The sequence below is a fragment of the Natrix helvetica genome (assembly GCF_964273705.1).
Source record: "Natrix helvetica genome assembly, chromosome: 2".
NCBI classification, from domain to species: Eukaryota; Metazoa; Chordata; class Lepidosauria; order Squamata; family Natricidae; genus Natrix; species Natrix helvetica.
In genome coordinates, this window is record NC_138552.1 from 290855953 (window position 1) to 290880857 (window position 24905).

The 24905-nt window shown below is 46.5% G+C and overlaps 1 protein-coding gene across 9 annotated transcripts in view; it reads right to left on the minus strand.

Annotated features, from left to right (window-relative positions):
* Positions 1–24905, minus strand: part of USP32 (ubiquitin specific peptidase 32) — a 228881-nt gene that overhangs the window by 41281 nt on the left and 162695 nt on the right. For 2 of the 9 annotated variants that reach the window (XM_081945364.1, XM_081945363.1), the window contains exons 12-22: positions 23690–23792; positions 21392–21584; positions 21151–21222; positions 18291–18469; positions 17288–17428; positions 14078–14336; positions 12426–12476; positions 8527–8681; positions 5602–5683; positions 4070–4144; positions 2554–2692 (exon numbers count right to left, since the gene is read on the minus strand). In XM_081945364.1, coding sequence (XP_081801490.1) covers positions 2554–2692; positions 4070–4144; positions 5602–5683; positions 8527–8681; positions 12426–12476; positions 14078–14336; positions 17288–17428; positions 18291–18469; positions 21151–21222; positions 21392–21584; positions 23690–23792 — 1449 coding nt within the window. The remainder of the gene's footprint in view (positions 1–2553; positions 2693–4069; positions 4145–5601; positions 5684–8526; positions 8682–12425; positions 12477–14077; positions 14337–17287; positions 17429–18290; positions 18470–21150; positions 21223–21391; positions 21585–23689; positions 23793–24905) is intronic. The other 7 variants (XM_081945371.1, XM_081945366.1, XM_081945369.1 and 4 more) reach the window with 5 other exon arrangements.

A 24905-nucleotide genomic window follows, 5' to 3' on the forward strand; every position in this document is an offset into this window, starting at 1 on the left:
AATCAGAGTCCAAGGCAAAGTATTGTTCGAAGTTCCAATTGATTAAGAGAGCCATGTTGGCACAGCTGGGGAACCCCGAATCTGAAAGCTTCTCAGTTTCCCCACCCAGTTGAAAGTTCAAGATCTTGCCCCCACATCCACCAGTCCATCACATGGTCCAATGTTCCACTGCCATGCTGGCAGTTCCACCCATCCAGCAGTTCCGGTCAGGTGCAGAGGTGCAAAGACAAAGGATGACCTTGGCTTTTTAGAAAGAATGTTGTTATGGCTACATAGCATCTAACTCCGTACAATCCCCCCCTCCCATTTTCCCACAATAGAAAATGCATAGCAGAATAATAGAAAGTGTGGCAGGCCAAAGATCTGAAGGAAAAGATGGCTACAGACATGACCCAATATTATAAGTGCTTCAAGGAGGAACGTCTTAATCCACTAACAGACATCTTGAATGATATACTATACTGGGGAAATATACCACAGACATGGAAAGCAGCCAACATTTCGCTGCTGCCAATGGAGGATCAACATGATACAAAGACAAAGAATTATAGACCAATTTCATTATTAAACCAAGATTATAAACTCTTTGCTGCCATTCTGGCAGAAAGGCTAAAGAACATTTTACAGGCACATATACATGAAGACCAAGAGTGGTACATGGGCCTAGAGATGAAGCTCTCGCTTCACAATCAGGAGGCTGTGAATTCGATCCTAGGTAGAGGTAGATATAGGCACAATGAGAATATATCTGCTGAACAAAACTCCACACTGGCGACAGGAAGGGCATCTGGCCAGTAAGCACTCAGCTCCATCCAGTTGCCCAGGCATCACCCCGCAAAGGATTATGGGGTCATTCAAAGAAGATGATATACATGAAGACCAAGCCGGCTTTCTGCCGAAAAGACAGGTAAGAGATAATGTGGGGGCTGTCTTAAAATATTACGGAATACTTAAAGGTAAAGGTTCCCCTCGCACATATGTGCTAGTTGTTCCCGACTCTAGGGGGCAGTGCTCATCTCCGTTTCAAAACCGAAGAGCCAGCGCTGTCCGAAGACGTCTCCCTGGTCATGTGGCCGGCATGACTCAACGCCGAAGACACACGGAACGCTGTTACCTTCCCACCAAAGGTGGTTCCTATTTTTATACTTGCATTCTTATGTGCTTTCGAACTGCTAGGTTTGCAGAAGCTGGGATAAGTAAAGGGAGCTCACTCCGTTACATGGCGCTAGGGATTCGAACCGCCGAACTGCCGACCTTTCTGATCGACAAGCTCAGCGTCTTAGCCACTGAGCCACCGTGTCCCTTTATGGAATACTTTAATATCATAAAGAGAAACAGGCTTCCTTAATATTTTTAGATGCAGAGAAGGCCTCCTTCCTTCCTTCCCACCATTTTCCTATTTACTTTTGTATTTTGTATCTTATTTTATTTTATGACTCATTAAAAATGTTAAATGAGATAAAGGCTAGATGTTTACATGCAGGGATAACATTTTTGTTTGTTTGTTTGAGTGATTTGCCAGCCTCTCAGGCAGAGAACCCGCAGTATTTCCCAATGGGCAGAAAAATGAGGCAAGCAATAATGTTGTTATTAGAACCAGGAAATCAGCAACAAACAAAGGCTATTCCTATTTCTAGTGTCTTTGTTCTCCCTATTTGGATCGCTTTGCGATACAGGTAGTCCTCGTGTCAGGCCTGGAAGCCATCTTTTGCATTGGGCCTTCTGGCCTGCGACATCTGATGCTGTGGGAAAATGGAACGAGGGATTATATGGAGTATGGGAGATATATAGTCTAAATAACATTCCTTTCTCAGAGAGGCAAGGACACTTTGCCCTGCACCTGGAGTGGCGTGACCGAGAGGCATCTCTAGTTACTGATGGTGCCTGATTGGGTCACGGGATGGAGATGTGGGTGATGGGCAGGGGTTTGGACTTTCTTTTGGGTGGGGAAAAACTGGAAGCTTTCAGATTCGGGTTTTCCCAGATCTGCCAATATGACATCTCTCATAAAACGGAACTTTGAGGAAACTCAAGCCTCGCAGTCTTCTTTCGTTGGGGGTGTTACTTGGAAGCCTGACACCTCGACTTATGACCAGCTGCTTAGCAACCGTTTGACGTTATGATAGTTCCCTCCAAAAGGTACCTAAGACCCGGTTTTGATGTATTAACAGCCCCCCCCCATAGTCACGTGACCGCATTTTGGGCACTTGCCAAGCAGCCCATATTGATGGCTGCTTGCAGCATCTCACAGCCACGTAACCACAATTTCTGTTCAAAATGGGCATTTATTTCCAAGATGCCCCATAATGAACAATAGGTTTGCATAATGACATGGTTTCGCTCAATGACAACGGGGATTCCTTTAATGACCGCCACAAAAGTAGGTCGCAAAGTCAGATTTGCAGCCATTGCAACTCACGATTATAATGGGACAGGCTCCATTACAGTTGTAAGTCGAGGACCACCTGTAAGCGAGCATACACACACCCACACCCCATCACAACTGTTTCTGTTCATATTTCAATTCCTCCTTGAGTCACGGGTGAGAACTACCTGTTCAGCTCATACAGATGTCGGCCGGAGATGAAATACTGGGTAAGAGGTTGCGTGTTACTGACGCATTGGATGCTCGAATTCATGAAGCACGTGTTCCCCAAGTTGCTTAAGCCCGTGGCCCCTTTTTCTGTGGGAACTGGGAGGAAGGAAGAAATGATGGCAATCAGGAGGACATTCATCACAAATAGTTACAATAGCAATAGCGCTTAGACTTATGTATCGCTTCACAGGGCTTTATAGCCCTCTCTAAGCGGTTTACAAATCGCCCCTGACAATCCAGCTCCTCATTTTACCGACCTCGGAAGGATGGAAGGCTGAGTCAACCTTGAGCCAGTCAGGATCGAACTCCTGGCAGTTAGCAGAGTTAATCTGCAGTAGCAACAGCACTTAGACTTATATACCGCTTCACAGGGCTTCTTGTTCTGCCTTCTGGTGCTTTGGAGAACAGGTTGACTTCCTTCTTAGTGGCATCCTCTCAAATATTGGAAGACTGCTATCTTGTCACTACTAGTCCTTCTCTTTGTTAGACTGGACATACCCAGTTTTTCAAAGTGTTCCTTATTTGTTTTAACCTTCAAAGCCCTAAACATTTTTGTTGCTCTTCTCTGTACTTTTTCTAGAGTCTCAGCATCACTTTTGTTATCATGGTGACCAAAACTGGACAGGATCTACTAGCTTGGATTTACCAACTTACTACCAACTTACTATCATTATCTACCAACCTACTAGCAGGATCTACCTGCTTGGGACTGCCAACAGCTCACTCTATTTATATGTCAACCAAACAGAGGGATCTGTTGAGAGGGATCTTGGAATCCTAGTGGACAACTATTTAATTATGAGCCAGCCATGTGCAGCAGCTGCCAAAAAAGCCAACACAGTTCTAGGCTGCATAAACAGAGGGAGAGAATCAAGATCACATGAAGGGTTAATACCACTTTATAAGGCCTTGGTAAGGCCACACTTGGAATACGGCATTCAGTTTTGGTCACCACGATGTAAAAAAGATGCGGAAACTCTAGAAAGAGTGCAGAGAAGAGCAACAAAGAGGATTAGGGGACTGGAGGCTAAAACATATGAAGAACGGTTGCAGGAACTGGGTATGTCTGGTTTAACAAAAAGAAGGACCAAGAGAGACATGATAGCAGGGTCCCAATATCTTGCCAGAAAGAAGAGGGAGTCAAACTATTCTCCAAGGCACCTGAGGGTACTACAAGAAGCAACAGGTGGAAACTAATCAAGGAGAGAAGCAACTTAGAACTGAGGATAAATTTCCTAACAGTTAGAACAATGAATCAGTGGAACAGAAGTTGCCTCCAGAAGTTGTGAATGCTCCAACACTGGAAGTTTTTAAGATGATGTTGGTTAACTATTTGTCTGAAGTGGTGTAGGGTTTCCTGCTTAGGCAGGGGGTTGGACTAGAAGACCGCCAAGGTCCCTTCCAACTCTGTTATTCTCTTCTATTCTAAACATTGACTTCTGGAAGGTCAGGGAGTAAGAAAGCAGCACTTACCTTTATGCCTGTCAATTTTACTGCTGTTTGCTATAAATGACATCTCTTCCGGCCAGCTCATGTCTTTATTTCGAACTGCAAGAAACAAGAGATCAAAGCTTAGCTGGCATCAACTCCATGGCATGTAGAATGCAGCTGACTCCAATAATGTGAGATGGAAAGGCCAGCCCCTTCACAAAGACAGAAGGAGCCTTATATTTACGGAAACCACAATGTGGTTGGAAGCCGGAGAACTGTGCATTGGGGCTGCTGCCTTCAAGGATCCCAACAAAATGATTAAAAGTTCTCAGCCAGGAAAGAAATCCTCAGATGTTCCTAGGTGAGAAATTTCTGAACGAAAACTCTTGTTTTCATTTATTGTGGGTCGGATTTGGCCCCCAGCTCTCGGGAAAGGTCATCGCATTTTTAAAAATGCAATATGCACTTCCAATGATAAATGAATGGGAAAATACAACAATAGAGGGTGGAAAGAAGAATTCTTAATTAACCAAGCCTTTCCTCTGAGGCTCGTATTAAACTTTTTAAGAATGAGGGTGTCAACTCTGAAGCAAACCTGGCTGAAGCCATCTTTTGCTGGCTCGTGGTTGCCACGAACTCTGAAGGGAGGGGGGGAGGGAGGAGGAAGTAGATAGAACTGGCTAGCAGGTCAAAACAAAAAGCTTTCTTGTGGGAACCAAGGTCATCCCAGCAGGTGTCAGTTGAAGGAGAGGAGAGACCAAGCAGCCCAACAGCTACTTCAAATGGACAATGTGACCTGTGACATTTGGGGAGGGAAACTATCAGGGGTGGGATTCAGCCGGTTCGGACCAGTTCGGACAAACCGGAGTCTAATTTTACATCTGGTTCACTGAATTGGTAGTTAGGACTGGCTGGCCCTGCCCACCCCATCCCAGGAATCTTCACGTGGCCTGCTCATCATGCCAGGTAAGTGCAGGGCCCACAAAGAGGCTCTGGAAGAGTGAAAAACGGGCCGCCCGGAAGTCCGGAAACATGCCCATTTCTGGCCTCCGGAGCCTTCTGAACCCAGGGGAGGGTGAAAAGCGCCCCCCCCCCCCGTGGTGAAGGAGGCTGAGTAGGCCAGCCCCTGATGGCCACGCCCACCTAGCAACTGGACGGAGAACCGGTTGCTAAACTTTTTCAATCACACCCCTGGAAACAGTTGCTCTTTTAATTAGGCTGAAACCACGTGGAAACGTTAAAAGTTGATTTTCACCAGCTGTGTTGTTATGATGTATCCAATAAATACGTTCTTTGAGGACTCTAACTGCCTCAGGGTACTGCTTTTGGCGGATGTGTCATTCGGAGTGATTAGGAACAATATAGGAACTTTTGGGAATTGTAGGAAAGGGAATTTGACCTTTCTTTTCCCTTCTGTTGCTCCAAGGAAATCCTCACTCCATTGCCCCCAGTGACTGAGCGGCGAGGAGCAGTGTTTCTCAACTGCGGCAACTTGGAAGAAATGTGGACTTCAACTCCCAGAAGTCCCCGCAGCCAGCCACGAATATTAGGTTAAAGCCACGGTTATCTTATACCTTCTATAATTAAGTGCTGCTCATCTTGAATATTCAGGTATTCCAGCGTGTGATCCTCGTCGTCTAGAAGCGTAAGGTAGTTCTGTAGAGAGAGCAAAACCGTGAGTCAGCTTCCCCATCCTTACAACAGCAACATTGGGTGACCAGAGAGAGCTGATCTTGCACCCTTGTTAATTCAGACATTTTGCTAATCCTGAATTCAAACATTTTGCTAATCCTGAGTTGCAGTCTTAACACGCATGCATTTACATACAGCCTCGCATGTACTGGTGGCGCAGTGGTTAGAATGCAGTATTTGCAGGCTAATTCTGCCAACTGCCAGCAGGTTGATCTTGACCAAAGTTGACTCAGTCTTCCACCCTTCCGAGGTTGGTAAAATGAGGACCCAGATTGTTGGGGGGGCAATATGCAAATACATTGTAAACCGCTCAGAGAGGGCTGTAAAGCACCACGGGGGGCAGTATATACGCCTAAATGCTATTGTTACGTTCTTCTTAATCTGGTGACCATCAGATGCAGATAGTCCTCAAGTTACGACCGCAAGTGAGACCGGAACTTCTATCGCTCAGTGAGGTCATCGAATGAGGTGCACCAGATTTCACAATCCCTTTTTTGCTGTGGGGTTGAAGCAAAGTTTTAAGCGTATAATGTGGTTGTTAAATAAATACGGCTTCCATCATTCACTCTGCTTGTTGGAAGCTGGCAAGGAAGGTTGAAAATTGTGGTCACACGGCCCTAGGATAGCGGGGTGTCAAACTCATGGCCCGCAGGCTGAATGCGTCACGCGCTGGCCACGCCCACCCCCAGTTTACACAAAGGAAGATACACTATATTGCCAAAAGTATTCGCTCACCTGCCTTTCCTCGCATATGAACTTACTGTAAGTGACATCCCATTCCTAATCCCTAGGGTTCAATATGACGTCGGTCCACCCTTGGCAGCTATAACAGCTTCAACTCTTCTGGGAAGGCTGTCCACGAGGTTGAGGAATGTGTTTATGGGAATTTTTGACCATTCTTCCAGAAGCGCACTTGTGAGGTCACACACTGATGTTGGACGGGTTTACGTGGCCTACCACTTCGTGGCTGAGTTGCTGTTGTTTCCAAACACTTCCACGTTCTTATAATACAGCTGACAGTTGACTGTGGAATATTTAGGAGCGAGGAAATTTCACGACTGGATTTGTTGCCCAGGTGGCAACCTATCCCAGTTCCACGCTGGAATTCACTGAGCTCCTGAGAGCGACACCTTCTTTCACCAATGTTTGTAAAAACAGTCTGCATGCCTAGGTACTTGATTTTATACCCCTGTAGCCATGGAAGTGATTGGAACACCTGATTCTGATTATTTGGATGGGTGAGCGAATACTTTTGGCAATATAGTGTATGTCACCTGATGAAGACGTGAGTTTGACACCCCGCCTTAGGATAATGCAGCCATTGTCAGCATGTGTCATGTGGTCATACGTCCAGGACTATCTGTACCCTAAACCTAACCCTCGTCTTATGACCACAACGAATCCCAAAGTTTCAGTTGCTAAGTAAGACAGCTAAGTCCATTGCGCCCCATTTGACAACCCTTCCCCCCCCCACATCTCTTGAGCGAATCACTGCAGTTGTTAAGTGAATCATGTATATGTTAAGCCAGGGGTGTCCAAACTTGGGAACTTTAAGACTTGTGGACTTCAATTCCCAGAATTCTGGGAGTTGAAGTCCACAAGTCTTAAAGTTCCCAAGTTTGGACACCCCTGTGTTAAGCCAACCTGATTTCCCCCTCTGACTTGGCTTGTCAGAAGCTGGCTGGGAAGATTGCAAATTGGGATCACATGACCCTGGGACAATGCAAGCATTGCAAACCCACTTCAATTGCCATGCGCCCAAATTTTGATTACATGACCACAGGGCTGCAGCGGCAGTCGTAACTACGAGACAGAATTCACTTGTTTAACACTGTCGTAATTTCGAATGGTCACCAAACAAACTGTTGGGGCCTGTAGGCTCTCAGCCCCTCCAGAAGCCAAATCAAGGAGGAGGCGTGGGAGTCAGGGTCAGCGTCAAGGCAACCTGAGAGCTCCGAGGGGGAAGAGGGAGCGGAGGTGTCAGAGAGAGAGACAGAGGCAAAGCCTGGACCGTCCGTCAGCCCTCAGAAGGAGAGTCAAGAGCCCCCAGGTCTGGAGGTGGCTGATGAGGAAGAGGAGAAACAACTGGGTCCAGTGCCTGACGTGCGGATGTGCAGAAGGCAGAGAAGAGGAGAGCAGTGGAAATCTATGGGCCAGCCCTTGGTAAGGAAGTACCAGCACTGCTAACGAAGCCCCACACGAGCTCTGGGGATAAAAGGCAGGAGGCGGAGATGAATAGATGTGGCAGACAACTATTCATCTTCTGGACCTGTTAGCCTGCGGTGAGAGATAAACTTTTTGCTAGGACTGCTGGAGCTCCTTATAGAGAAATCTTTGCGTTAACTTCAGAGGGTTGGTTGTGTTTAGGGAGCTGGGTCAGGACACAAATAGTTGACATTTGAGGACTGTCTGGATCAGGAGTGGGTTACTGCCGGTCTGCTTGGCATGTGCCAGAGGCACACTAGCGCAGAACATGAAAAAAGAAATGACTGAAAAACAAGCAGCAGTGGCTGGGGAAGCGATTCGGGTGTGTGGCCAGCCTGCTGTCCCTACCGGTTCGGCGACCCAGTCCCAATTTCCACTATCAGTTCGCCCGAACCGGTGCGAACTGGTGACAACTTACCTCTGATCTGTATGCTGGCTCTGCACATCCCAAGGAGGGCTACGGGGTGGGAGAAGAGGGGGGGAGGGCTGGCCAGCCTAGCATGTCTGAACTAAGCTGCAATCAGAATTACTAACTACTAATACCAAACCCATTTGTAACAAAAAAAAGCCCAATAGCTTCTTCTCTGTGATTCTGCCATTACCTCGCTGTTGTACAGCCACAAGCGCATGTCCTCCTCTTTCATCCTCAGCCTCTGCGACAGGTATTCGTGGATCTCCTTGATGGTTTGGGTGCGACTAAAGCAGCCGGTGTAGGCCAAGACCCTCTTCAAGGGCGCGCTGGGAGAAGGGACATTCCCTAAGTTCACAAGCAGACAGAAATGGAAGTTAAGAGCCAAAGATGCAGTATTGGGGGGAGGGGGGTTTGTGTCCCCCTGGCTGAGGAATTCTGGGAGTTGACATCCGCAAGCCTTAAAAGTTGCCAAGGTTGGAGCCCCACCACCCCACCCCACCCGGGTGCTCAAGAGCGTGCAAATCAATGTGCTTGGGTCGATCTGGACTTGCTGGTGTTTTTAGGAGTTGTCTGGATGGCTCCTCTTGCTCACTTTTTGACCAGCAAAAACGGGCAGAGAACGCAGAGACAGAATGACTAAGTGAACGTGAAGTCTGGCATTTGCAGGCCTCTCCAACCCTCAACATGGGCAAAATCGGGTAAGTGAAAATATTGGGTGGATACCTCTTTGTCTGGGATCAAAGGTGGCAAAATGGGATCAAGCATTTACACCTGTGTGTAAAAGGGGTTAGGTTGGTTGGTTCCTATCAGTTTCTTCTCCAGGTAGGGTTGATCCACTTAGGAGCCCTTTTGTGAAACGGGACAGAGACAAAGTGGACAACTTGAACCTCTTCCTGTATCCATCTGCTTTTGCCCTGCTAGCTGCCCTACCTGAACCATTTCTTGTAGCAGGGTATGGATTTTAGAATAGAATAGAGCTGGAAGAGACGATGGAGGTCTTCTAGTCCAACCCCCTGCTCAAGCAGGAGACTCTAAACCATTTCAGACTGGCTGTCCAATTTCTTCTTTAAAACCTCCAGTGATGAAGTACCCACAACTTCTGTTCCACTGGTTAATTGTTCTCACTGTTAGAAAGTTTCTCTTTCATTCCAGATTCCTTCTCGCCTTGATCAATTTTCATCTATTGTTCCTTGTCCTGCCTTCAGCTGATTTGGAAAATAAGCTGACGTCCTCCTTTTTATGGAAGCCCCTCAAATACTGGAAGACTGCTATCATGTCTCCCCTAGTCCATCTTTTCTCTAGACTAGCCAAACTCAAATACTGCAAGCATTCTTTATATGTTTTATTCCCCAGGCCTTTAATACAATACAATACAATACAATACAATACAATAGCAGAGTTGGAAGGGACCTTGGAGGTCTTCTAGTCCAACCCCCTGCCTAGGCAGGAAACCCTATACCATTTCAGACAAATGGCTATCCAACATCTTCTTAAAGACTTCCAGTGTTGGGGCATTCACAACTTCTGGAGGCAACTTCTGTTCCACTGATTAATTGTTCTAACTGTCAGAAAATTTCTCCTCAGTTCTAAGTTGCTTCTCTCCTTGATTAGTTTCCATCCATTGCTTCTTGTTCTACCCTCAGGCGCCTTGGAGAATAGTTTGACCCCCTCTTCTTTGGGGCAGCCCCTGAGATATTGGAACACTGCTATCATGTCTCCCCTAGTCCTTCTTTTCATTAAACTAGACATACCCAATTCCAGCAACCGTTATTCATATGTTTTAGCCTCCAGTCCCCTAATCCTCTTTGTTGCTCTTCTCTGCACTCTTTCCAGAGTCTCCACATCTTTTCTACATTGTGGCGACCAGAACTGAATGCAGTATTCCAAGTGTGGCCTTACCAAGGCTTTATAAAGTGGCATTAACCCTTCACATGATCTTGATTCTATCCCTCTGTTTATGCAACCTAGAATTGTGTTGGCTTTTTTGGCAGCTGCTGCACACGGCTGGCTCCTATTTAAATGGTTGTCCACTAGGACTCCATGATCCCTTTCACAGTTACTACTGTTGAGGAAGGTACCACCTATACTGTACCTGTGCATTTCGTTTTTGTTGCCTAAATGTAGAACCTTACTCTTTTCACCATTGAATTTCATTTTATTAAATAGTGCCCAATGTTCAAGTTTGTCAAGATCCTTCTGTATCTTTAGCCTATCTTCTGGAGTGTTGGCTATTCCTGCCAGCTTGGTGTCATCTGCAAATTTGATGAGTTCCACATTTATTCCCTCATCCAAATCATTGATGAAGATGTTGAAGAGTACTGGGCCTAAAACAGAGCCTTGGGGTACTCCACTGCATACTTCCCTCCATGTAGATGCAGTTCCATTGAGGACTACACGTTGAGTGCGGTTGGTCAGCCAGTTACGAATCCATCTGGTGGTGATGCTGTCCAACCCACATTCTTCTACTTTATCTAGTAGTAGGTTATGGTCTACCTTATCAAATGCCTTACTGAAGTCCAAGTAAACTATATCGACGGCATTCCTCTGGTCCACAAATTTTGTCACATTATCAAAGAATGCAATAAGATTAGTCTGGCATGATCTGTTTTTGACAAACCCATGTTGGCTTTTGGCTATTACTTCTACGTGTTTGCTAATTCGTTGTTTGATTATCTTTTCCAGAAACTTTCCTGGTATTGAGATCAGGCTGATAGGTCTATAGTTTCCTGGATCTATTTTTTTCCCTTTTTTGAAGATGGGAACCACATCAGCTCTTTTCCAGTCCTCTGGCAGTTCCCCGGTGTTCCAGGATCTCTGAAAGATATAGTTCAGTGGTTCTGAGATCTCATCTGCCAGTTCCTTCAGAACCCTGGGGTGTAATCCATCCGTCCTGGTGATTTGAACTCGTCTATGGTAGGCAGGTACTCACTTACCATTTTCTTCCCTATTTTAATTTGTGTTCCTAATCTGATTTCTGTGGTGCTGTTTTTGATAGGATGGACTGTTTTATCCCTTTGTGTTCCTTTAATCATCTTAGCTTCTTAAAAACTTCCAGTGTTGGAGCATCCACAAATTCTGGAGGCAACTTGTTCCACTGGTTAATTGTTCTAACTCTCGGGAAACTTCTCCTTAGTTCGAGACTGCTTAGTCATGAAAGCGAGACTCTCTCTCTCTCTATCTCAGGCTATCCCACCTCACAGGATTTTTGTTGTGGGGAGAATAGCAGGAGGAAGGTGTGTTGGGAGAATAGGAGGAAGATGTGCTCAAGTGTCGAGCTTGACTCGTTTATAAAATTAATAAAAGGTCGGATACAAGTACCGTATTTTTTGGAGTATAAGACGCACTGGAGTATAAGATGCACCAAGATTTTGAAGAGGCAAATAAAAAGAAACATTTTTGCATTCTGCAGACCTCTTAAAAACGCTCTGTTTTTTTGCGAAAACAGGCCGGTTTTATTTTTCAAAAAACAGACATGAATAGCCTTTAGGAGGATTGTAGAGTGCTCCTGGGGGGTGCCCCCCCCAAAAGAGCAAAAAATGGCCCGTTTTTCGCAAAGACATGCCTGTTTTTGTGGGAAAAAAGGGCATGAATAGCCTTTAGGCAGCTTGTACAATGCTCCTGGGGAGTTGGGAGGGGGCAAAATTGAGCAAAAAGTGGTCTGTTCTTTGCTCATTTCTGCCCTCCCCAGCCCCGAGGAGTTCTCTGAAAGCCTCCCAAACCCTCTGCACGGCCATTTGGGTGAAGGGGGCGAGGTTATGGGAGGCAAAAAAAATTGCTATATTCAGTGTATAAGGCGCACCCAGATTTTCAGCCTCTTTTTTGAGGGAAAAAGGTGCATCTTATACTCCGAAAAATACAGTAAATAAAAAATTACTGAAGCATTCTGTCTGAGTGTTTTCTTCTCCAATTTGGGTCAATGCATCTAGCTTGATCATCTAGCTTGATCCCAGCAATGCCAGAACCCTGATTTATTTGCATGCAGGTTAATGAAAAAAAGCACAATTTTTTGAATTTTCAATTTCTTTGTAAGGCAGCAAGCATCTCTCCCCTTTCACACCCTGACATTCCCCCCCCCCCACCCATATTCACCATCAAGCAAAGCGTCCTCTCTCTGTATACAATACAAAGCCATTTTTTCCCCTGCAATCAAAAAGCGAGAGATTAAGAATAAGATTACAGCAAGAAAGCATGTTGGGATGGAGGGCAGGCTCACGATTCATGGTTGATTTCACCGTTAGTGCCGAGCGGGGAAAAAAAACACCAAATCACTTTCAGATATATAAGTGTATTATGAAAATCCCCTCTCTTCCAAATTGGGGGATTTTTGATGTGTTGAAGGGAAAGCAGCTCCGACCACCAGATATTCAATCAAGTTTTTGATAAGCAGCTGGCTGGATTTTGTCATATTTGGATTAATACGAGCCACTGATTTTCACCGATTGGGGGGAGGAGGGCTTTCTTGAGACCCCCCTCTCTTTTTTACAGGTGGCAGAAGCAGTAAAAAAAAAAAAACCAACCACACACACCCAAAGTTGAAGGTTTAGAACGAGCGTTTAAGCAAACTCTTATTAAAGGTCAACACAACATACAGCTTTTCTTCCAAAGACCTGGGCTTACCCAGCTAATAACATTTTGACAGCAGGAGTTTACCCATTATCGGGTACACTTGCTCCTGGGGAGCAAAGCTATAGCAAAGCTAGACAGCATACTAAAAAGCAGAGACATCCCCCTGCCAACAAAAGTGCGTCTAGTCAAGGCTCTGGTTTTCCCAGCTGCAATGGATGGCTGTGAAGGTTGGACCATAAGGAAGGCTGAGCGCCAAAGAATGGAGGCCTTTGAACTCTGGTGCTGGAGAAGACTCCTGCATTGAGTCCCTTGGACTGCAAGGCCATCCAACCGGTCAGTCCTAGAGGAGATCAACCCTGACTGCTCTTTAGAAGGCCAGATCCTGAAGAGGAAACTCAAAGACTTTGGCCACCTAATGAGAAGGAAGGACTCCCTGGAGAAGAGCCTCATGCTGGGAACGATGGAGGGCAAAAGAAGAAGGGGACGGCAGAGAAGGAGGTGGCTGGATGGAGTCACTGAAGCAGTCAGCGTGAGCTCAACGTCACTCGTGTCGGGGACGCCTGTAGTGGACCAAGTGCTCTGCCAGCAAAAACAGATTCCTGAGCTCCGTTTCCATCTGTGATGGCCTCTTGCAATCCACTACCAGCAAAAACAGAGTTCTAGAAGGGCATACACGGCCCACATGAGTTCCGCTTTAGGTTGCAATGGTCTCTTGCAATCCTGGGCCAGCGAAAATAGAGCTTGGGAGGGCTGCCCGTGGCCCCCCTTCCGAGCTCCATTTTTACTGGAAGAGGCCCGCAGGCTGCTCCTTTGCAGTTTCCCTGTGTGCAAAATCTAAGCCCCTTGTAGGCCAGATCTTGCCTGCGGGCCTTGAATTTGACACCGTAATTCCCTTAACTTGTTCATCGCAAGATTAACCTCCAGATCCTTCACCCTCTTTCGTTGCTCTTCTCTGCACTCTTATAGGAATCTCTACCTCTCTTTTGTATCATGTTGACCAGAACTGGACACACCATTCCAAGTGTGGCCTCGCCAAGGGGTTCAAAAGGAGGGAAAGAAAAGCGCCCGAAGGCTTCCGTGACCTTTGATGAGAGTTTTGAATCCCTTTGGAAAGGGAGGAGAAGGTGGATAACCATCACCAACCATGCTTTTAAGGGTTCATTAGTGTCATTTACAAGCACTGTGGCAGCACAGGCGTCGGAGTCTGGGCGGTGGAGCTGGCCTCCCCTCGAGAACTACTGCGCAGCTGGGTTCTTGCTGTAGTCTTACGTTACCTCTCGGCCAATGCTGAGGAAACAGCCTCAGGCTCATCATACCCATGTTCACCCAGACGTTGGACTGCTGGGTCCGGGTAGCCGGCTGCTGTCTCAGGAAGAGCAAGTAACGGGGAAACAGCTCCAGCTCGGGCAGGCCCGTCATGCTGTTTCTGATCACCTGCAGGAGGAAACGGAAGCAGATTTTAACAGATTAACAAGAGTTGGAAGGGACCTTTGTAAGTCATCCAGTCCAACCCCCTTGTTCTGACCGAGGCTTCCCGAGAGCATGAAGCAAACTTCTTGTCCGGACAAAAACCTCTTTTATTAATTGACTGTGAATTCTGCTCATTCACATCCAAAAAAATCTTTCAAGGGAGGATTTATACAGTCACAGACCTTGTCTGACTTGGAGAGCTGACAGGCCGATATCTGCAAAACGTGGCAAGGAGTCTCGGAGAGTCACAACCAATTAAGCGAACTGATTGTCTCCTGCAAACTCCACTCCCCTTTTGCTCCTCTTTTATTTCCTCTGGGAGGGGCCATTCACCGTTCATCTGTAGCCTTACCTCCAAGTCGACCCCTGTTCTTTAGCTGTTCCATTCGTCTGGCAGCTCTGCGCATGGCACACTGGGAACAGGCTCCAGCCGTTCATTTGCCTCACTGATGTCTGACTCCGAAGACAGCTGATAACTGGCATACGGCTCTGGCCCCCTCTCTGCCTCCGACATCAGAGCCTTCCCCAGACTCCAGGACTGGCCCAGGTTCCTCCCCAACCTCCTCACTCTCCGAATCTGCTGCCAGCTCTGCTGGTCGCTGTCAGGCCACAATACCCCTGCCCAAGCAGGAGACCCTACACCATTTAGGATACCCCAATCCTGCAACCATTCTTCATGTTTTAGTCTCCAGGCCCTAATCATCGTCCTTTATTTATTTTTATTTACAAGTAGTCCTCAACTTACAACCATTCATTTAGTGACCATTCAAAATTACAATGGGATGGAAAAATTGTGACATATGACTGTTTTTCACACTTACGACCGTTGCAGCATCCCCCTGGTCATATGATCAAAATTTGGATACCTAGCTACTGGCATGTATTTATGAGAGTTGCAATGTCCCAGGGTCATGTGATCACCTTTGCGACCTTCCCAGCCAGCTTATGACAAGCAAGTTTTGCTTTACGACCATTGCAGCATCTCCATGGTCACATGATCCGTACCAAAAAAACCCTTCAAGTTAGCAGATCATTTGGAGACACGCCCATGTTTATGTACTTTGGCTGTGTGTAAAAAGCCTGCCAGCTATTATGCCCTTTGTCTTTCAAATGCAGATGGACTGCTGAATCTTGTCCTATGTTGGGCCACGTGTTTGTGATGTGGTTGTTTTGTTTCTCCAAAGTACAGATCTGTACACTGGTTGTTGTGGCCCAGCAGCGGCCGGCTGAGCTGTTGGTGGACTCTGACAGCGATGACCATTGTGGGGCTGCTCTGGAGGATGAGGAAGACTCTGGAGGGTGTTTGGAGTCAGAGCAGGGACTAGAGAGGCCTGTTGGCCACCAGGTGGCATCTGAGTCAGGGAGCAGTGAGGAGGAACAGAGGGAGGTATGCGTAGAATTGATAGGAGAAAGGAACAGCTGTAGAGAAGACGTCATAGAAGGAAGTAGGGACAGCTGGCTAAGGGTGTGGCCCCTCCCAAAGAGTTTATAGGTGGAGCGACGGGAGGGGAATCTTTGCAGGAAACAACAGTCCATTTTACTAGCCATTAAGAAAGCATTCCCTAAGTCTAATCTTGGTTTCTTGAAGATAGCGTTTTAGGCTCCTAGCCAAGGGGTGGCTTTATCTCCGTCATTAGTCGTGGCAGACAGCCAAGCCTGTATCTGCATATTCATTAGAATCATGGGACAGAACAGTGGTGATGGTTTCACCAATTCTCTTTTGTCACCGATCCGAATTTCAGAGAGGTGGCAGGGTCAAACCCATGCTGCACAACTAGCTATCTAGTGTGGCTCATTAAACTTGCAAGATTCACTTTCTCCTGGCCATCACATTGAATGCCACATGTCATGCTCTTTTTTTACTCTTTGCTTCCATCCTATGCCCAGATGCTTAGTTGCCATCAGCCGGCTCTAATCCATTAACCTTGTGCTGGCAGATGGAAATTCTTGGTTTTTTTAATTACTATTATCCCATTACTTCCCCACCTCTGCTTTAACGTGCCACTGTACTCGTGGAGAATCAAACAAACAAAAACCCAATCCCCTCACAAACGTAACCTCTTAAAAAATGAACATTTAGCACTGTAATGCCCATTTTGGCACAGAGCTAACTTACCAAGCCAAAAAGATATCCAATTTTGCGCGTGGGCGTATTTTTATTTTATTTTAAGATCAACACTCTGGGGTTGTGAATAAAAGCAGAATATGAGTTGGAGGGGATATTTTAATGGAAAACATATGCTGGGAGATATCAAAAATCCCAAATCAGGTGCCCCCCCCAACACCTGATGCACCCCAGATGTGCTTCTGTAGCACTTCCACCCAGCAAAATAGATTTATGTTGGCTAGAGAATCCCATATACTGCAATTAGAGACAGTTGCCCTGAAGATGACATGTCTCAACCAGGTTTATTTTTCCTCCTCCCATTAAATTGAGATAAACTGCACATTCATCCGACTTTTTAAAAACTCTGAACATCTAATTATAGGTAGCCCTTGATTTACAAATATAATTGCACCCACTAAAGCCCTGATGGTCATAAAGAAGATCATCATATGACCGGCCCGATTTCATTTTTTTTAAAGGTAGTCATTAAGTAAGCCCATTGTTCTCTATGAGCCGTGGTGGCGCAGTGGTTAGACTACTTCTGCTGGCTGCCTGCAATTTGGCAGTTCGATTCTCACCAGACTCAAAGTCGAGGGCCAGATCTAAGCACCCCGCGCACTGGATCCAGCCCTCGGGCCTTGAGGTTGACCCCCGTGGTCTACATCTTTAGTCAACCAGTTTACATTTAACAATTGGCAAGGGCTTTGGTGATCATTAGGAATATTAAAAGAATTCAATTCGAATGTTTTGAAGATCCCTAATTGAGAGTAAATAATCTAGAGGAGCATTGCCCATTTTCAGTACTTACCGGTCTCGGCAAAGACAGGTTCGCTCCGTACCAATGGTAGAGGGCTCTCCACACCGGTTCTGGGACCCTTTCATAATTTTTCCCTTGGATTAATTGGGGCGATGGTTTTAATCGCCCGCCTTCCAAAGTCAACGATGGAGCCTTCATTAAAATAAAAAGAAAGGGTGGGAAAAAAACCCTCCATCAGATGCTGAGTTTTTCTTTCATCAAATTTATGGAAACTGCCCCCATGCAGGGAGATTAAAAATCTCAAACCGAATAAAGAATTAATGCAGATCCATTAATTGAGCAACGTTAGGGAGACACTCCCATTTCACAAAAGGGATTCGGCCATTAAAAGGGTTTGGATTATTTGCGTGCTTTTTCAACATGGTCGTTCTGCTGTTTCTTCTGGCAATGTGCCGCTTTTTTCTAACCCTGGAGATAAAGGCATTAGGAAGCGTCTGACCCATTAAGAAATGGCCCCTGTGCCAACTTTTTTCCTTCTCACTCCCCATCTCTTTTTCTCAATTATTATAACTAGCTAGCTGATCACCCGATGCTGCCCGGGTGTTTATTTATCCCAACCCTCCTTCCATGAACATTGCAACAATTTCTAATATTGGATTTTCCCCCTTACCAGAGGGAGCCCCCTTGTGGAGTACTGTGAAGCTGTTAACCATGGCAACTCCACTGCACTGTACAGTAGAAGCCATTTTAAGGCACAACAGGCTGCATCTTAACAGAACAGACACCCCGAGGGGTTTTAGGGGTGTCTTACTCCCACAGTGTTTGTTTCCAGAGAGTTAAGTCATCTGTGTAACAGGTTTGGTTGAAATTGCTCAAAGCGTTCAAGAGTTATGCTGGAACATACACAAAGAAACACACACAGCCATTTATAGATAGACATCGGCTTCACTTGATTGCGCGGACCAGTTGCTGACATGCCACGGACCAGTTCCGGTTCAGAGACCGGGGGTTGGGAACCCCCGCTGTATTGTTTTTATACTTATAAGACGCTTACCTTCACTGGCTCTTGCGTTACAAGTGGCTGATTATCGATCGCTCCGGGCCGCTGTGGATTCAGCAACTGCAGTAAAATATTCCCATTAGAGGCAAGGAGGCACTGATTGTTGTTGTCCGAAGAATTAAGTTGTCGAGCAAAGGACATCTCGGCAATGGGAGTGGTGGCGTAAATAAAATCTGGAAGGTAAAGGAGGACGAAGCAAAAAATAAGCACGAAGGGTGCAAAGTCATGGGGGAATATCAGAAAGGAGCAAACCAGTGGCACCCAAGGTATTGATCATCCGTGGTTTTGGGGTTGGATACCATCTGTACGCTGATGACACGCAGCTGTACATTTCCACCCCAAACCACCCCAACGAGGCCGTCGAAATGATGTCCCGGTGTTTGGAAGCCGTCCGGGTCTGAATGGGGGACAACAGACTTAAACTCAACCCCTCCAAGACTGAGTGGCTGTGGCTACCGGCGCCCCGGTTCAACCAGTGGATGCCATCGCTGGCCATAGGGGGCGAATTACTGCCCCCCGTGGAACGGGCGCGCAATTTGGGCGTCCTCCTTGATGCCCGGCTGTCGATGGATGACCATGTGACAGCCGTGGCGAGGGGGGCGTTCCACCAGGTTCGCCTGGTGCGCCAATTGCGCCCCCTATTGGATCGGGACGTTCTACGCACAGCCACTCATGCGCTGGTGACGTCTCGCCTGGACTACTGCAATGCTCTCTACGTGGGGCTCCCCTTGAGATGCACCCGAAGACTACAGCTGGTCCAGAATGCGGCCGCGCGGGCTATCATGGGAGGAACAAGATACTCCCATATAACACCACTCCCGCTCTAGCTGCACTGGCTACCTGTGGTTTTTCGGGTGCGTTTCAAGGTGTTGGTTACTATCTTTAAAGCGCTCCATGGCATGGGACCTAGTTACCTGCGGGATCGCATCTCACCTCATACATCTCTACGACCTATCCGCTCTCACAGGGAGGGACTCCTCCAGGTGCCATCCGCCAAGCAGTGCCAACGGGTGGCGCCTAGGAGTAGAACCTTCTCTGTGATGGGCCCAACCCTCTGGAATGACCTCCCCTCCGATATTAGAACTATTAACGACCTCCGCTCCTTCCGACAGAAGCTTAAGACCCACCTGTTCCAATTAGCTGGCTTAGCCGATTTATAGCTCCATCTTTCACCTCCTGGCAAACATTTTATCGTGGAATTTTTAAGGGAATTTTAATCTTATTTGTATTTTAATTAAATATGGCACAGTATATTTTCTACCTCCTCCGTCTACGTTTATGTCTATGTTTATGTATATGTATTCTATTTTGATATGTATATGGTTTTTAATAATGACTGTACACCGCCCCGAGTCCTGTTTAGGAAAGGGCGCGGTTTAGGAATAAAAGTTTGATTGATTGATGTCTGAATTATAACTGCCCTCAAATCTCAACATCTGTATGCTGACTTGAAAATGGTATGAATTGTTTAGAATAACAGAGTTGGAAGGGACCTTGGAGGTCTTCTAGTCCAACCCCGCTGCTTAGGCAGGAAACCCTATTACCATTTCAGACAAATGTCTATCCAACATCTTCTTTAAAACTTCCAGTGTTGCAGCATTCACAACTTTTGGAAGCAAGTTGTTCCAATGATTATTAGCTCAATAACATATGGAATAACATAAACTCTTTTTATGATCCATCAGCCTTTTATAACAGGATCTTGGAACTTCCTTCATTTCCTCAGGAGGCCTTACAGGTAGTTCTTGACTTACAACAGTTCATTTAGTGACCGTTCAAAGTTACGAAGGCACTGAAAAAAGTAACGTACAACTGTTTTTCACACTTATAGTTGTTGCAGCAGTCGTTATGGGCACATGATCAAAATTCAGACGCTTGGCAACTGACTCGTATTTATGACGGTTGCAGGGTCCGGGGGTCACGTGATCCCCTTTTGCGACCTTCCGACAAGCCAAGTCACTGGGGAATCCAGATTCACTTAACGACCGTCTCACTAACTTAACAACTGCAGTGATTTCACTTAACAACTGTGGCAAGGAATGTCGTAAAACGGGGCAAAATTCACTCAATTAGCGTCTCACTTAACCACTGAAATTTGGGGGGCTCAATTGTAAGCATAAATCGAGGATTACCGGTATTCTTCTATTGTTTCACACGTCCACATAATGCTTCTGTTTGAAAATGTGAATCTGATGTTTCGTAAATTTAGCCAAACCTCTTACCTGGTTCGACCATTCTCACCAGGGGTGGGATTCAAAAATTTTAGCAACTGTTTCTCTGCCCGGTTGCTGGGTGGGCGTTTTCACCCCACCCCAGGGCTCCAGAGGCCAGAAATGCGCGCATGCGCGTGATGGCCAGCTGAGTTCACCTTTTTAAAAGCCATTTTTCGCCCTCCCCAGGCTCCAGAGGCTTTATAGGAGCCTGGGGATGGCAAAAAGAGCCCCCCCACCCCCCACCCCCCCGGAGGCTTCAGGGACCGTCCGGAGGCTTCCCTGAAGCCTTCGGAGCATTTAAAACGATCCTCCGAGCAAACCGGAAGTCCGGTTTGCTCGGAGGGTGGTTTTAAGCCTTCCGAAGGCTTCAGGGAAGCCTCCGGACGGTCCCTGAAGCCTCCGGGGGGTGGGGTGGGGGGGCTCTTTTCGCCCTCCCCAGGCTCCTATAAAGCCCCTGGAGCCTGGGGAGGGCGAAAAAAGAATGTAAAAAGGGGGTGGTCGCGCGTTGTGCGCGCATGCACACTGGGGGGGGTCGTGCATTGCATTATGGGTGTGGCACACCTGCACACGACCCCCCTGCGCTCCCCCCACTTGTGGCACGCGAGCCAAAAAAGGTTCGCCCTCCCAGAGACTACACTTACCTGGCATCCAAAATGGGCTGCGTGGAGACTCCTGGGAAGGGCAGGGTGGGTGGGGCCAGCCAGTCCTTGCAACTACCGGTTCAACAAACCAGATGTAAAATTAGCATCCGGTTTGCCCCGAACCGATCTGAACCTGCTGAATCCCTCCCCCGTTTTCTCACACATTTAGTCTACCTTCAAAGCTCTTTAGAAATAAAACAGTGTGTTCAGGCTGTTGTTGCTTTTGGGGGTTAATGCTTACTGCTGTTAGTTGTCTCTGATGCTTCTGACGCGCTGGAAATATTATCTGAAAACCTTTCTTCTGGGGTACTGATGTTATTCGAAGCTCCCATTCGGTCGTCTCCTTGCTCTGACGTAGGTGTCCCAGGACTCAGGAAAGAAGTCTTACCCCCATTTGAGAGAGGCAAAGGCTCCAGCATAACAGGGGGAGCATCCTAAATTGGATCAGAAAGTCAGAACTCAATGTCTATGGAGATTCTCAGCTATCCACATCATGGTTGCCCCAAAGGTGCTTTTTTTCAAGAGGCAATTAAGAGTTTCTGGTTTCTCTTTTGAAGACGTTTCGCTTCTCATCCAAGAAGCTTCTTCTGCTCTGGATTCCACACCATCTAGTCAGAGTGTCAGGCCTACAGTCATATTCCTTTCTGGATCTTTGGCCTGCCACATACTCCTATTATTTTACTATGCTTTTTTCATTAGTGGGGAATTGGGAGGAGGAATAGTAGGGAGTAGAATGTGTTGTTGTCAAAATAAAATTCCTTTCTAGAAGCCAAGGTCATCTTTTGTTCTCTACATCTCTGAGCCTGACTGGAACTGGATGGGTGGAACTGCCAGCGTGGCAGTGGGAGATTGGACCATGTGATGGACTTGTGGGTATGGGGGCAAGATCATGAACTTTCAACTGGGTGGGGAAAACCCGGGAAGCTTTCAGATTCGGGTTTTCACAGAAGTGCCAACATGACTCTCTTAATAAATTGGAACTTTGAGGAATACTTTGCCTTGGACTCTGGTTTAATTTTGGATGCTATTTGGGACCCTGACACAGAGCTGAAGAAGCTTCCTGGATGAGAAGCGAAATGTCTTCAAATCCCTCCCCCTCCCCGAAAGTCCAGTTGCCTCTTGAAAAAAGCACCTTTGGGTCAGAGCTCAATTGTAGGGTGAGATGGTAACCCAGAAAGGCCCAAGAACTTCCAGTGGTCATTGTTTTGGGCTGGAAGGCTGTGTATGGGCTTGTCCATCACAGTGGGATCTCAGTAACGGTTGGGTGATTCGTCCCTGGGAAAGACACAATGAACACTAAAAGCGACGTGTGGCAAGGAAACTATGCGACCAACTATTTTGGCTGGGAGAAATAGCGAGTCACGTGGCAGCTGTCGTCAGGAAGTTCTTCCTTGCACGTCGGCTACCAGGAGAAAGACGAGTGCCAGGACAAGATTTCTGCTTCAAAACTGAATTCGAAGAGTTCTGAAGCAGTCCAAATACAACTGTATACAATTTCCATCCTGGTTTACAAATGTGAGCTTGCAAAAAAAAAAAAAATCCTTCAGTTTTCATTGGTTGAGGACAAGGATTGGATTCTACCGATTCGGACTGATTCGGGCAAACCAGTAGCTCCAACGATCAAGTGGGCCCGACTGCCTGCCCCTGCCCTTTACTTACCTACCCTATTTTTCAGAGTATAAGACGCACCAGAGTATAAGAGGCACCAAGATTTTGAAGAGGCAAATTAAAAAAAACGGCCTGTTTTGGGGAAAAACGGGCCCGTTTTTTTTTCTTTAAAAAAAAAGGGCATGAATAGCCTTTAGGGGGTTTGTAGAGTACTCCTGGGGGCTGGGGGGGGGCAAAAAAAGCAAAAAAATGGCCTGATTTTCGCTCATTTCTGCCCTCCAAAGCCCTCAGGAGCACTCTGAAAGCCTCCTAAAGGCTATGCATGGCCATTTTGGCGAAGGGGGCGGGGTTTCGGGTGGGGAAAAAAATGCTGTATTCAGTGTATAAGACGCACCCAGGTTTTCAGCCTCTTTTTTGAGGGAAAAAGGTCCATCTTATACTCCAAAAAATACGGTATATCTTCTCAGCTGAGTCGGGCAGCAGAGTGGATTGCCACACTTCAGCTGTTTTCCTCCCCAGGAGTAATGCAGAAGGTACGTTTTCTCAAAACTGCACACGCACGTGAAGCGTGTGATCGTCGAACCGGTTGTTAAACTGGTAGGATCCCACCACTGGTTGAGGGGCACAAAAGGAGAGCAAAAGAGACTTAGATACTTTTTCCAAAAGGTAACTGGACTTTCTTGGGGTTTTTATTCCTTTGAAAATGTTTCACTTTTCACCCAAGAAACTTCTTCTTCAGAATGGAATATGGTTCTTGGATAAGAAGCCAACATGGCTGGCTGGGAGTTGAAATCCACCCATTTTCAAGATAGCAAGATTGGGGAAACACGGTCCTAAAGGATGAGGGAATTTCAACTGCCATCTATTCTGGTGCATGGACATTGGCACGCTATTTATTCATCCGGTTCTTCAAATCCATTATGCGACTTACATATTTGACGTATTCTTTCCACTGCTGCCACCACTGCATTGCGATGAGAAACCAGTTGTGTCCTTGTTGAAGGCCATGTCTGCTTTCACGTTCTAGCCAGCCTCTATGCCAAGAAAACAAAGGAAGAGGTCAATGGTGCCACACTTAACAACACTTGTGCTTCACATCTACACGAGTGTTTCTCGACCTTGACAACGTTAAGATGGGTGGACTTCAACTCCCAGAATTGAGCCAGCCTGGCTGGGGAATTCATTCCTAGCTGGCTGAGGAATTCTGGGAGTTGAAGTCCAGAAGTCTTAAAGTTGTCAAGGTTGAAGACCCCTGGTCGAAGGGGTCTTCAACCTTTTACTTTACTTTTATTTCGATTTTTATACCGCCCCCTCTCCCCAAAGGGACTCGGGGCGGTGTACAACCTGGTGGTGCAGTGGCTTAATGATGCTGGAACTGCTGGCCAGAAATGGTCCGCACTCCAACAGTTTGAGCCCAGTTCCACAAGATGGGGTGAGCTCCTGCTGTTTGCTCCCCCGCTCTTGCCCACCTAGCAGTTCAAAGTAGATAAATGGCTGAGAAAAAGAGGATCTAGCGTCGCGACGACACGCCGTGTGATCTTGGAGCTCCAGGATCGCAGTCGATACTTTTGTCGCTGGATGGTCCTTTTGGACGTAAACCGTCCCGCAGAGACGGTGACAGGGAAGAGTATGTCCTGCTGATCTCAGAGACATCACAAAGTCCCTGATTGATCCAGAAGAACCTCTTCTTGCCGGTGATAGAAGCGCAGCCACTGAAGCTGCTGAAGTTGGGACTGCTCCAGAACGGGAGGAAAACGGAAAGAGAAAGTGTGCCGTTTGGTGAGGAAATTTTATTATTAGACAAAAGACTACCCAAAAAAATCAAAGTTAAATTAAATTTGAAAACAGAAGAAAGTAAGCGGCGAAATTAAGCTACGTTAGACAGTGTGTTTTCCTTGTTTTTTAAAATATTTTTTCACGGATGGAACTTTTGCAAATATTTCCTATTTTTTAAACTGAATGGGTTAGTTTTTATTTCTTTTTATATACCAATGGATTAAGATTTTTTCCCTTTATTTTTACAATGCTGGACTGGATGGTTTTTTTCTCCATTTATGAAGATTTTTCTATTCTTTTCTCTGTAAGTTTGGATTATAAAGAAGATATTAAAAGGAATACAAAGAGGTCTGTAACAATAGAAGGAAAGG